The 14,426-nt window shown below is 37.5% G+C and overlaps 1 protein-coding gene across 2 annotated transcripts; it reads left to right on the top strand.

Moving 5' to 3' along the window:
- Positions 1 to 563: 563 nt before the first annotated feature.
- Positions 564 to 7,777, top strand: LOC101170766. Of its 2 annotated transcripts, none has more exons than XM_020706153.2 (9): positions 564 to 729; positions 1,394 to 1,536; positions 1,619 to 3,430; positions 3,535 to 3,709; positions 5,681 to 5,751; positions 5,863 to 6,036; positions 6,121 to 6,218; positions 6,285 to 6,365; positions 6,490 to 7,777. In XM_020706153.2, the coding sequence occupies exons 3-9, from the start codon at positions 3,406 to 3,408 to the stop codon at positions 6,628 to 6,630; spliced, it is 765 nt and encodes a 254-aa protein (XP_020561812.1). In that variant the 5' UTR covers positions 564 to 729; positions 1,394 to 1,536; positions 1,619 to 3,405; the 3' UTR covers positions 6,631 to 7,777. The 2 variants fall into 2 exon arrangements, with proteins under 2 accessions (XP_020561812.1, XP_020561811.1); XM_020706152.2 differs by having other exon boundaries at positions 6,487 to 7,777.
- Positions 7,778 to 14,426: the final 6,649 nt, after the last annotated feature.

The following is a 14,426-nucleotide window of genomic DNA, read 5'->3' as shown; positions in this document are numbered from 1 at the left end:
AAAAAAAAATCGACTAATGTTTTCCGGTTTAAAAAAAAAAAACTAAACCACTTGTAGCATTTTTATTTGGAAGATAGGTTTTTCAGAAACCGGAAGCTTTAAAAAAATCAAACTCAAACTTTTTCCCCGTTCGGACTGGTCCATAAAAATTTTGTCTGAGGTGGAGTATGCAGAAGACAGTGGATGGAGGAAGCTGAAAGGAAAAGAACAAGAAACATGAAACTCACAGTCTATAAAATCTTTTTTGTGAAGTTTTATAGAAATCCAACTGTACTATTTGCTCTTTACATTTTACCAAATTTTTTGTTTGTTTTTTAACATTTATTTATTGTCGTTTCAACAGTATGATCTTTTTCACTAATGATCTCAAATGGTCTTGCATTTTGCCAGGCCACAGCGGATTTTTTTTTCGTAATCTGTTTTGTCTGGACAAAGTAAGGTTAAATAAATAAAAATAAATAAATAAAATCAAGAGTTGCTTGTGCATGCATTGGGCTTTTCAATGCAACGTTTTTAGCCTTGTTAGTGCACAGCCTGAACGCTAGAGAGCGCTATGGATGAAGATGTTGATCTGTGGTTACCCAGAAAAGCAGGAAGAAAAAGAAATGGGGAAGTCAGAAACGAAAATGGCGACTCTCGGGCGCTTCTCCAAGGTGCTGCTGCGGTCTTCTTTGAACCAAACTCGGCGTCAGCTCGCTGCTGCTGCTGCTGAGGGAGGGGAGCATTCAGGTAAATGTTAAACTTTCATCTGTGTCATTCTTAGTGTCTTATGTATTTACAGGAAGAAGAAATCCAATTTGTACTGAAAGTGACCTTGCTAAGCTACTGCTAGCTTGTCCTGTTAGCATTAGCGTAATTTGTTGTCGGAATAAAGGTGACTGAAAAATTAGTTTTTGCTGTTACAAGTTTAAACTGCTGCAAGAAATTATTTAGAAAAGATACGATAGGGCCAACATGGAAGACTTCTTTTTGTTCATTATTTTGGCGACAACTCTTAAACCATTAGACATAAGTGTAAAAGAAAGTAGGAACCTTGTTTGTGTGATTTGTCTCTCCACTTAAGATAGTGATCATGTGTGAACAATAAATTTTTTTCTTATTGTTGAATATTTGAACATTGAATTCTGTTGCTTTTAGGTTCCTTGGTTTGCTGTACAAATACAAAAAAAATAAAGTTAAAATGAGTCTTTTTGAGCTATTCTGAACATGATATTAATGACTTAAACTGTTTTCTATGAGTAAAATGTTTGGATTTAAAATAATAAAAATTAAGAATTTTTCATTTATCTATTTATTAATGGTTGGATAAAGATTTTTGCTGTCCTATTTCCAAATGTTAGTTGATTTCATTTTTTTGAGGTTCAACAGGCTAAATGATTTCATTCTTCTACAGCCAAAACATGGAAGATCCTGACTTTCATCGTTGCTCTGCCTGGTGTCGCCGTGTGCATGTTAAACACCTTCTTAAAGGAGCAACACCATGAACATACACAACCAGAATTTGTTCCATATTCCCATCTTCGCATTCGTTCAAAGGTCTGACCAATTCACAGCAATCGGCACATTTACAGAAGCAATCTCAATATTGGTTTAATCTTGTCATGGTTCTTTTGTTTAGCGTTTTCCCTGGGGAGATGGCAACAAAAGCCTTTTCCACAACCCACATGTGAACGCTCTTCCTGATGGTTACGAAGGACATGACGAGTAAACCTTCATAAAGTCACTCAAGTCCTTTGTCGGCAACTGTTAGAGGACCATACTCCTATTTACAGTTTACTCTTTGTCATGCTTTTGTTGCTTTTACCTCTGTGCTTTCAGCACGGAGCACCAAAAAAACAAAATAATAATTCCACTTTTGTGGACCATTAAAAACAAAATGTCAGCTACAATTGAACTAGCATAAATAAAATATTGTTATCTTAGTTGTGTGTTTTGTTTTCTATTTATTACACTTCAGGTTTTAGATGTTAGATGAGGAAGGAAAATGATGTCAAAGAACCTGGACATTGGTGTTAAATTAACAAGTTTTCTGCTGCACTTTTGTCTATAGGGTGATGCGGAATCATGCTGGTTAAAAAAAGTAAAATTAGAAAAAAAACGTTATTTTTAATCTTGTCCTTGTAGAGATGTTGGATGGATAACATGTGGTCACACTCTTACTTTGCTTAGATGTGGAGGTTGCACTTCTTACAAGGAGCCAGGGATGCTTATACATCACTTTGCACAGTCTAAAGTCCCAGAATGACCAATAAATGTCACTTTGGTAAAATAAAAGTACTGGTACCAGCTGTGGCCCCAAACCCAACCAGCTTTTTCCTTTCCCAGTAAAAGCCATAGAATAACTAACCTCCACTTGAATTTGTAGCAGGGGAAAAACTTTCCACTTAGCTAGAAGTGTCATGGAGCCTAATATAATTCATTTAATTTACTGTGATAAATTGATTAGAACTAGGTCCACCCAGGGCAGATTAGGAACGAGCAGTGGGTTATATTGCTGTTTTCTGGATTAGTTTAGAATGGGTACAGTACAGTTAAGAGCATTACAATGCCAAATATGTATTACAATTATGGTGAAATGTGAATAATGGCACAATAAATGATTTATCCAGGACATGTTGACAAAATCTTATACTATAACACCACCAATATTTATTTGTTTAAAGCACAAAAAGGCACATGAAAAAACTCAATTGACTTTGGTCTTGCAGCCACATAGGCCTCAGGTTATCAATTCTGTAACATTCTAAGCACACATTAACACGTTCTAAAATGAAGGAAACTGAGGCTGGAAGCTCACTTCTAAAATCAATATGTGCCACAATTGTCACTTTAGATATTTTTTTATTTCACTGCTTATTTTGATAAGTCAGAGAATAAATACAGAAGTTACATTGATATATTACAATTCAAGTAATTAATGGGTTTTTCTAAACGGTGATTTCTCTGAACAGCATTAAGCAGCAGGGGATCAATGTAAAAGCAGAATGATCAAAGGTGACACGGCATATGAAGGTAGAAACAGGCTTAAACCTTAATCCGTATGGTAATGGTTTATTTGTTTTCAGATACACGACTATGATGCTACCACGGGACACGTCACTCCCTCTTTGTTCCAGACTCCACCCCTTTCACGTGAACGCGCCTTAAACCGAATTAGAAAATCCTGGGTTAACAAAGCCTGTCGCTTTATTGCCTGATGTCGCTGCTTATCTGTGCCCCGTTCCCGCCTCTCAGAGGACTTTTCGGTGCGACATGCCAGTGGGAGCTCACACTCCGGCGTCATCAACTACACTAGGACGTGAGTTACGATTCGATTTCTGAATCTAGCATTCTAACATCTCGGATAACTGCGCGCGGCCGCTCAGCCGCGTAAGGGGAGAGCAATCGAACACCGAGAGCGAGATCATGATGATGATGAACTCGGACAGAGGTGAGAAAATGTGGGAAAATACGAAAATAAAAACAACCGAAATCACTACGATGGCACATCCTTCACTTTACTGTGGGCTCCTTTGTTTTGGTTTTTGTGTGTAGACTTCCAGATGATTAAAAAACAGGAGAGGGCGCACTTCTTCAGCTCCAAAGAACAGGAACTTATTCTGAAGTTGTATGAAGAAGAGCGAGAGATCCTCACAGCTAAATCCAACACCACCAGCGCCTCCAAACTCAGGGAGGAAGCCTGGCAGAGAATCGCTGATAAAATAAATGCGTAAGAATACCTGTGACATGGAGATTGCTGCATTTGAGAAAAAACATCTGTATATTCGCAAATCTACGAGTTCAATTCTTAATTTTTCTTTGAAATAAAGAAATCCTACAAAATATATTGATGAAAACTTTTCATAATCCGGACTCAGATTAGGGCTATTTACAGTGGTGGACAAAATTGTTGGTACCCCTCAGTTAAAGAAAGTCCACAATTCTCACTGAAATGACTTGAAACGTTTAAAAGTAACAATAAATTAAAATGTATTGAAAATTAAATAATCAAAATCAGCCATTACTTTTGAGTTGTTGATTAACAGAATTATAAAAAAAAAATGAAATAGGGCTGGACAAAAATGATGGTACCCATAACTGACTATTTTGTTGCACAACCTTTTGAGGCAGTCACTGCTATTAAACTGCTTCTGTATTTGTCAATGAGCCTTCTGCACTTGTCCACATGTATTTTGGCCCACTCCTCATGAGCAAACTGCTCCAGTTGTCTCCATTTGTCTTCTCCACATGGCATGTTTCAGCTCCTTCCACAGATGTTCAATGGGATTCAGATCTGGGCTCATAGAAGGCCACTTCAGAATAGTCCAACGCTTTTCTCTTAGCCGTTCTTGGGTGTTTTTGGCTTTGTGTTTTGGATCGTTGTCCTGTTGGAAGACCTGCGACTGAGACCAAGCTTTCTGACAGTAGGCAACACATTTCTATCCAAAATGCCTTGATAATCTTGAGATTCCATTTGACCTTGCACAACTTCAAGACACCCTGTGCCAGATGCAGCAAAGCAGCCCCAAAACATAACTGAGCCTCCTCCATGTTTCACGGTAGGGACAGTGTTCTTTTCATTGTATGCTTCATTTTTGAGTCTACGAGCATAGAGCTGATGTGCCTTACCAAAAAGCTCCAGTTTTGTCTCATTTTTTACAAATTCCAGTCTGGCTTTTTTTCTGATTTCCTTTCAACAGTGGTGTCCTCCTTGGTCGTCTCCCCTGAAGTTCACTCTGGCTCAAACAACGATGAATGGTGCGATCTGACACTGATGTACCTTGATCTAGGAGTTCACCTTTAATGTCTTTGGAGGTTGTTCTGGGCTCTTTGGATACAGTTCCAACTATCCGTCTCCTCAATTTGTCATCAATTCTCCTCTTCCGGCCACGTCCAGCGATGTTGGCTACTGTCTCGTGGGTCTTAAACTTCTGAATAATATGTGCCACTGCCGTCACTGGAACTTCAAGCTGCTTAGAGATGGTTTTATAGCCTTTACCTTTACGATGTTTTTCTACAACTTTGTTTCTAATGTCCTGGGACAATTCTCTCCTTGGCTTTCTGTTGTTACACACCTTTTCACCAAACAGCAATGTGACTATTTGTCTAGGTTCACACTGCAGGCTGAAACGACCCAATTCCGATTTTTTTGCCCCAATGCGACCCAATTCCGATCTTTTCATGACAGTCTGAACGACACAGATCCAATCTTTTCAAATGCGACCCAGGCCACTTGGGTATGCCGTCCTGATTCCGATCTTTTCAATTGCAACCGCCGTCTGACCAGGCCAGGCCACCTCCCTTTAAATAGGCAGACTGACTGATTATGGGTTTGAAAACAGCTGTGATGTCAATTAAAGGACATACCTGAGATCATTATGACCCCCCGGGCAATTAGTTCTCAGTCTTTTATGGAGGTACAATCATTTTTGTCCAGCCCTATTTCATTAGGTTTTTTTTTTTTTTTTTATAATTCTGTTAACAACTCAAAAGTAATGGCTGATTTTGATTATTTAATTTTCAATACATTTTAATTTATTGTTACTTTTGAATGTTTCAAGTCATTTCAGTGAGCATTGTGGACTTTCTTTTTTTAACTGAGGGGTACCAACAATTTTGTCCACCACTGTATTTTAACAGATTAAGTAGTTGGCTAATGTAGCCAGGATGAGTGCAGTGATAATGCATTTACTCTTCCCAGAGCTTCAGATAGTGGATATGAAAGGACATGGCAACAAGTCAAAGTCAAACACAAGAACATTGTCCAGACAGGTATTTGAATCTGGAAACCACAGAATCAAAGAACACTTCTAAATCAAATTTATTCATCTTACATTCAATTATTTTTTCGGATTTACAATGTTTAAATCTGTCCTGATGCAGCAAAAAGAAAGATCGCAGAGGTGATGAGGGCTGAGGGGGTTTCGGTCACACCCTCTCTGACCTCTGCTGAGGAGGACGTGCTGCATCACAGGGACAGTGCATTCAGAGTAGAAGTCCTGCCTGGGGGGGCCTGCATCTGCCCCATGAGTGGATCTGACAGCTCTTTCATGAGTGGTAGCTTCATTTTAGTTTCTTTGAAAAGTAAATCCTCTCAACTTTACACCATAGCTTCATTGTGTCCTCCCTCTATGATTAAAGTGTCTGGCCATCCGGTCCTCCTCCTGCCTGTAGCCAAGACTGAACCAGAGAGCTTGAGTGGGGATGACACGGACATCAGTGAGACTCATCTTAATGGGGTGAGCACCTGCAGATGGAAATTCTTCAAAGATATTCCTTCAAATCATACAGCTTGCTTTTCTTAGGAAGTGCACCACAGCAGCTTCCAGGAGGAAGGGAACTCTGAAGGAGCTACAAGTGGGGGCAGCAGCCATGAGATGACATGTGTGAGTCAGCACAGAGCTTTGCTAATGATACTAATGATTATTAATCCAAAAACATGTTTTTGAAAATGATTATTTAACTTAACATGCTAAAACGTGTTTTTGTTCGTTATAATTTTCTCAGAAGCAGACAGAAGACCTAAAGACTCTTTACTGCTCCTATCTCAAAAAGGAAATGGATAACCGGGACCAGGAAATGGCATACAGAGCACTTAAAATGAGGAAGCTGGAAAAAGAAATTCAGTTACTTGACAAACAGCTCATGTGACAGTGAAACCGCTTTTTTAAAGTCCATCCACAATAATAAAGAATACATTTTAACATCAGGCCAGACAGCAACAAAATCACCTATCATCTTTTGGACCTCTTGTAAAAGAGTTCCCAGTAGTCTTTTAATTATGATTGTGCCATTTTAGCCAAAATCAATAAGACTGCATAGTTTTCTTGGACATCATTTCTGCAGAGCAGCAGGAGTTCAAAAGAAATTTGCCTCTAAGTTGTGGGTGGGACTGATGGTTAAGGGGCAAACCTTCCCCCACTTCCTATCACTCGTCTGTTTGCGTGTTCTCATGCTAGCTCACAGCCTCTCACAACCCCAACGTGACATTACCAGTGCAACAAATACAGCATTTTTGTCTCCCCCTGATTTCCGATTTGATAAAAAAAATAATTAAAAAAACTCAGAAATGAAATGTTAAGCTTAACTTTCTTTACATAAGTCCTCCATCATATAAAAAAAGATGTTAAACACACCAAAAACAAGATTTTCCCCAGGATGGGTCTTGAATGCTGCACAGTGTTGTGCAGCCTCATGTGATGCGGTCAGGTTGTTCCCATGGAGACACATTTTCATATGCCTTTCATCCTGGTCCAGAAAAGTATTTGATGACTTTTAAGAGAAACAAAAAATGAAAAGATAGGACACATTCTGAAATGTTAAAATAATGTACTTTTCTTCCAACTGTGCCAAGCAGGGAGCACTAACAGAAAACCTCAGGAATGGATGGATAATGGAAGCTGCAGTTTGGATGCATTTCAACACAAAAATATCCATGAGCAATGAACATACATGTAGACATGCAGCATGCCTGCATTCACTCACTGAACTTTATTGACTTTTTAGTGTGGATTTTAAATTAGTTTTTGTTGCTTAGTAAAACCACTGGCTTGTTAATTTGTGCAGAGAAGACTAGAAACATTGTGGAGACCTTATTTCCTGTTGCTTAACTTTAACGAAAGGGGTAGGAAGGAACACAGGTGTTAAATGGTCCCAAAAGAATTGGAAATATATTTTCTAACTAGAAGCACTTGTTTTTTGTTTTGTTTTTTAAACTGTATTTATTTCACATTGTATTTAGGTATTAATGCTTGTAATTTATTTGAATGAAGTTGTAAATATATCAGTTCAACCAAAATTGTGTTTCTATTTGTTGTTTTATTTATTTGACTCATGAATATGGGAAACATGATTTTTGGAGGATTTTTGTTGTTGCAGCTATTAAATAATTTGGAATTTTTAGTTTCATTTGATATTTTATATTAGCTATGACTGAAAAATTATTATATTATTGGAAATGTATTGGAATCATGTAGTTTTATAACTAAAACCCAACAAAGTTTGCTTGAAAACATTAAAAACAAAAGAAGAAAATGTTCACTTAGCTGAGGGCTTGCTGTGTGTGAAACATTAAGGAAAATATTCCCAGATATTGTGGCTTTTTATGCCTTTATTGATAGATTATAGGCGGATTTTCCACAGGAAAGTGTTTCTTTATGTAATGTCTATTAAAATTATATTAAAACTTTCCAGAGGATAGAAGAAGCCCACAGTTGTATACAATTTATAATTCTCGTAGGGAATTGAAACTGCCCACGCTTGCTCTCAGTCCTCACTAAGGTCTGGATGTCCTGCCAGTGAGCCACACAGAAGCGTGGCTGCTTGGGAATGAACGCAGTTTTTTAAATGACAAAATTACAATACAATAAACAAATTGTAGTATAGGCGTACTTATATACATATATCTTCAAGTACAGCAAAAATCACAATATAAAAAAGTTTAACAATACCTTTTTACTACGTAGTCGACCCATAATAAAAAAAAAACATGATGAAATAACAAAAAAAGGTTAAAAATCGAGGAATTACGGATATGGGTTTACAAATTATAAATTAATTTAAAAGCTTTTAGTAGTTTGAATGTTTTGGATATTGTGCGATTTTATATTTTTAATTTTTCTGAGGAGGCCAAATACATTTTTAAATCGGTTTCATTAAAACTTTTTAGTAAGAGGACTTCACTCAGTTGGACTTAGAAGAACTTCAAAATAAATACTCAATATCATAGTTGGTGGTGATTTCATGATTTCTTAGACAAATTTCCCACCAAATATAGTCACCCAAATACAGTTTTTGAAAAGTTTTTCTGAAATCTACGATCAATCACTGGTTGGTTACCAGACTAGTCACATCTTAAATTACAGAGTTTAATTTCTGCTGCACCACTGACTGACCATGGTGTTATAGTGGCAATAGGGATTCGTCTGAGAACCTTCAGACTTATTTAACAATGCCACCTTGGGATTTTGGCACAAGGAAACACTAATGCCAAGGCACAGTCTGTGCAATGTTAGAGTTGAAGACAGAATTAAAAGTAGACATAAATTTATATTACATTCAGGTTAAAAAGTGGTTAAACAAAATAGTTTAAGAAAAACCCAGAAGTAAATAAGTATAATAAATAAGCAAGTCAGCAAGCTTGGCATAACCCTCCATAAATCGTCGATAGTAACTGGCAAACCCCAAAATGAACGCAGCTCCAATGCTGTCTTAGGGGGTTCCAGTTAGCCAGGTCAGTATAGACACGCCGGTCAGAAATGACCCACGTAAAAATAATAATAATAATAATAATGTTAGGCGCCTTTCTAGGAACCCAAGGTCGCCGTACATAAAAGTGAAAATAAAAATAAAAGCAATAAAATGAACATTTAAAATAGGCCAGGAATAACAAGTTATGGAGGGAAATAGGCAAGTTGGAAAAGGTGAGTTTTTAGTTTCTTGGTGAATTGTGAGAAAGAGCCAATGTTTCTGAGGTCAGGAGGTAGTGAGTTCCAGAGCCTGGGGTCAGAGCAGCTGAAAGCTCTGCTCCCCATAGTGACAAAGCGAGCAGTGGGGAATGCACCTCTCACTGGAAGAATGCACCTTTGGATAGCTTCACCTTCAAGCTTTTTGATTGAAGGCACCCCAGCACCACCTCCAACCTCTCTAGATGTGGAGGTATGGTCGAAGAGAATACCATTATATCAAGAAGGTAGAGGAGCAAAGACTGGCCTTGTTGATCACCAAAAATCCTTTGCATTCATCTTTGAAAGGTGCTGGGAGCATTACATAGTCCAAATGGCATTCGATTACATTCAAACGATTCAAAAGGGGGGCAGAAGGCCGTTTTATGTCATTAGGCTTCTGCCACTGGGACCTGGTTATAGCCACTAGCCAAGTCCATGGTTGTGAACCAGTGGGCACCTGTCAACAAATCCAAAGATTCCTTAATATGGGACAATGGGAACGCATCCTTTCTGGTCTTGGCATTTAATGGGTAGTAGTCTACGCACATCCAAAGAGTGCCATCCCTTTATCTGACAAGTGCAAGTGTCATCCCAAGAACACCAGGTAGTTGTGAACCTGCAAAATCAAACCTTAAAATCAAGGTCAGGTTTTAAAGCCACGTTTTGACTTTGCACACTCTTGGCATTCTCTTAATGAGCTTGAAATGTTTTTCACTTCACAGGTGTGCCCTGTCAGGTTTAATAAGTGGGATTTCTTGCCTTATAAATGTGGTTGGGACCACCAGTTGTGTTGTGGAGAAGTCATGTGGATACACAGCTGATAGTCCTACCGAATAGACTGTTAGAATTTGAATTGTGGCAAGAAAAAAGCAGAGAAGTACAGAAAAACAGGTGGCCATCCGTACTTTCAGAAATGAATGTCAGTCAGTCCAAAAAATTTGGAAAACTTTGAAAGTGTCCCCAATTGCAGTCACAAAAACCATCAAGCGCTACAAAGAAACTGGCTCAGGAAAGGAAGACCAAGAGTCACCTCTGCTGCGGAGGATAAATTCATCTGAGTCACCAGCCTCAGAAATCGCAGGTTAACAGCAGCTCAGATTAGAGACCAGGTCAATGGCACACAGAGTTCTAGCAGCAGACACAGCTCTAAATTAACTGTTAAAAAGAGACTGTGTGAATCAGGCCTTCATGGTAGAATATCTGCTAGGAAACCACTGCTAAAGAAGGCAACAAGCAGAAGGGACTTGTTTGGGCTGAAGAACACAATGAATGAACATTAGACCAGTGGAAATCTGTGCTTTGGTCTGATGAGTCCAAATTTGAGATTTTTGGTTCCAACCACCATGTCTTTGTGCGATGCAGAAAAGGTGAATGGATGGACTCTACATGTCTGGTTCCCACCATGAAACATGGAGGAGGAGGTGTGATGGTGTGGGGGTGCTTTGCTGGTGACACTGTTGGGGATTTATTCAAAATTGAAGGCATACTGAACCAGCATGGCTACAACAGCATCTTGCTGCAGCATGCTATTCCATCCAGTTTGCATCTAGTAGCATTTTGTATTTTTCAACAAGACAATGACTCCATCACACCTCCAGACTGTGTAAGGACTATTTGACCAAGAATAAGAGCAATGGGGTGCTGCGCCAGATGACCTGACCATCACAGTTATCGGACCTGAACCCAATTGAGATAGTTTGGGGTGAGCTGGACCGCAGAGTGAAGGCAAAAGGGTCAACAAGTGCTAAGCATCTCTGGGAACACCTTCAAGACTGTTGGAAGACCATTTCAGGTGACTACCTCTTGAAGCTCATCAAGAGAATGCCAAGAGTGTACAAAGCAGTAATCAAAGCAAAAAGTGGCTACTATGAAGAACCTACAATAGGACATATTTTCAGTTGATTTACACTTTTTTGTTATGTATATAATTCCAAATGTGTTAATTCAGTTTTGAAGCCTTCAGTGTGAATCTACAATTTTTATATTTATGAAAATAAAAAAAAACTCTTTGAATGAGAAGATGTGTCCAAACTTTTGGTCTGTACTGTATGTATAAAATACATTATGTGATTCTATTGTTAATAACATATTTATAAAGGCAACACATTCATCTGTCAGTCTGCCCCAGGGCAGCTGTGGCTACAACCATAGCTTACCATCACCAAGTATGAATGAGGAGTGAATGAATAATGGACACAATGTAAGCGCTTTGAGTGTCTTGAAAAGCGCAGATAAATCCAATCAAACAAATTCCAATTATTATTTTATTATTATCAACAAGTTCTATTAGCATATTGGAACTTGTTGATTGTTGATGAAAATGAGACAATTTGACTGGAAGCTTCCCAACGAAAAATGAAAATTTCAGCGAGAAATTTAGATTGAACAATTTACCAAAGAATTACTATGGGGAAAATGTCCATAGACTGTTTGGATTCTTAAGAAATCTTTTAATCCAACTAATTTTTAGAATCTGATTAAAGTCAGTAAAGGCTAAAGGTCACCTAATCCTTCATCAGATAAGGAGTTATATAGAACAGTTAATCTGAGTTTGTGAGTTTTGTTTTTCCATAGAAAATTAAACAAGATTTTATCCAAGTTGGAACTTTGAGTTTTGATGACCTCTAGTGGCGCAAAAAAATAAGAAGCTTGAGACATCTCTTCTGCTTTGCTTAACCTTGGTGCTGCTATCTTAGTGGGTCCAGATGACCCCACCCTAACATTGACGTGTTTTCCCTGCCATGACAAAGGTGGATAAAGGTAAGGAGGATTTCATGTAATCCATGGACATCAGTGAAGATCACAAATAATTGAAGAAAAAAGGTTCAGCGCACTGTCTTGTGGGGTACAGATGACCCCACTCCCAATGTTAAAGTGCCTTTGATAGCACAACAGTTAATTAAACTCTACAATGTATTGATAAGTCCCTGGTGGTTGACCAGCCATTAAACTTATTTTTGATAGACTCAGTAACAGGTAAGATTTCCATCCACATCTTTACGTTCTTTTATACTTTAATACCTCAATATGTAACTGATTTCTTTCTCAGGAATACCACAAATGTCATTAGCAGTACATATTTTAAAGGTAAAATTTCACAGTTTTTTAAATTAGGTTTTAATCCAGAAACACTTGAAAGCGTAGTTATTACAGATAAAGCCCCCAGAGGTCCTTTGATATCTCTTAAAAAATTGTAGTATTGTTTGCAAGTTGAAAAATGTTAAAATCTTTATCAAGTAACTTAATTCCTTTTCCATTTGGCCAACAAGTAAAACAATATGGGGGAGGCTGGACATCCTTGTTGGACTCCTTTGTTAATGTTAAATCTACTAGAAGTGCCAAAGTTGAACAGCACTATTATTGTAGGGAATTTCAAAGGCTTTAATGAAAAACTGACAAATGTTTGAAAAAGATGAGGTGTCGATAATAAATTGATGGTTAACTGTGTCAAAAGCTTTCTAAAAATCTAAAAAGAGAATTACAGGATCTCCAGGGATCATTTCTATATACCATATTCCATCAAGTCCAGTACCAGATTTGGGGGTAACGAATTACTGTAATTTCATTACTTTTGTCAGTAAGGAGTAAGTTCACAAATTACAGTTCAAATTGTAATATTTAAATCACAATAACTAGACTACAGAAACCCTCATTACTTCATTAGTCACATTTTGGTGCAGTGAAACCATAGATGACTAATAAACAAATTAATTTGTGTAAACACTTCGCATGTGTGCTAATGCAGAGTTGGAGATTGATCAAAGTAAGATGAAAAGACAGAAAATATGGAAATGGACATTCGTAGGGGCATTCGGCAACTGGAGATATGTTGTTTATTTTCATTTTGTTGAAAACAAAGGCAATAACATTTCAGTTAATTTTATGTCCTGGGGCCTGTTGCACAAAAGTAGGATAAGGGATTAAGCCAGGATATCTTGGTGATCCTGGCTCAATTGATCCCCAATCCGGTTGCACTAAAGCTGGATAGGGGGCAGGAGGATATGTTATGGTATAAATTACCATGGAGATTTATTCTGTGGAGCTAGCCTGCTCCAGACCAGGCTAAATTCCAGGATCTATTTAATCTCATCCCTAATGTCAGTCAGCAGTCGCCACAACTGGAAACCAATAGTTATTTCACTGCTCACTATACATTGTTATCACATATAACTAGACTAGTTATATCTAAAACTAGACTAGTTTTAGATGATGTTGCTATCATCAGATAATTTACAGTTTCCCATAGACTATAAGGCTATATGTAAAATAATAGAATATTAGGGCCACAGACGGGAAAAAATGACAAGTCATAATATTGTAACCAGTTGTTTTAAAGGAGGACAGTTGTTAAAATGACAGATGTGGGGCATTTCGTGAAATTGTGCTTCAGTATGGTTTCATAAACGAAGACATGCTGATGTGCCAGAATATGGAGTATCACTATCAAAACTGTAAAAAGAATATGTTGCTTTTCTGCAGAAGGAACCAGCCTCATAAATTTATGACTTTATCCTTTTTTCCTTAGTGGGCCCTAGTACTCTGTCATATAAAATAATATACATTCCATTTAAAACACAATGTGTAACATTATGTTCCTTTATTGAATAAGGACAAAGTAAAGCAGGTAAATTACACTCAAAAAAAGGTTCACTTTGAATGAACATAAGAAAATTATGGAAATGATTTCCACATGATTAGATAGGGTGACTTGAACAAAAATGAATCATATTGGTCCTACTTAATGTACTTAGGTTCAAACTAATAAATTTAAGTTGATTCAATCTAAATACTGCAGTTGGACCCAACTTTAAATTAATATTGTTGCTCACTCTGAAAAGATAAAAGTTGATCCAACTTAACTGAATCACTTCAATTGGTCACACCTCATTAAATTAAGTTTATTCAACTTAAATTTGTATGACTACCTAACACAATTTATGTTGATATAACTTAATTTTTTGCTTTAATTTTATTTATACATCTGACATTGATAAGGTTTTC

The sequence above is a fragment of the Oryzias latipes genome, chromosome 9, assembly GCF_002234675.1.
Source record: "Oryzias latipes chromosome 9, ASM223467v1".
Taxonomy (NCBI): Eukaryota; Metazoa; Chordata; class Actinopteri; order Beloniformes; family Adrianichthyidae; genus Oryzias; species Oryzias latipes.
Note: the sequence above shows the minus strand (reverse complement) of the source record. Positions and strands in the feature narration are given on the sequence as shown.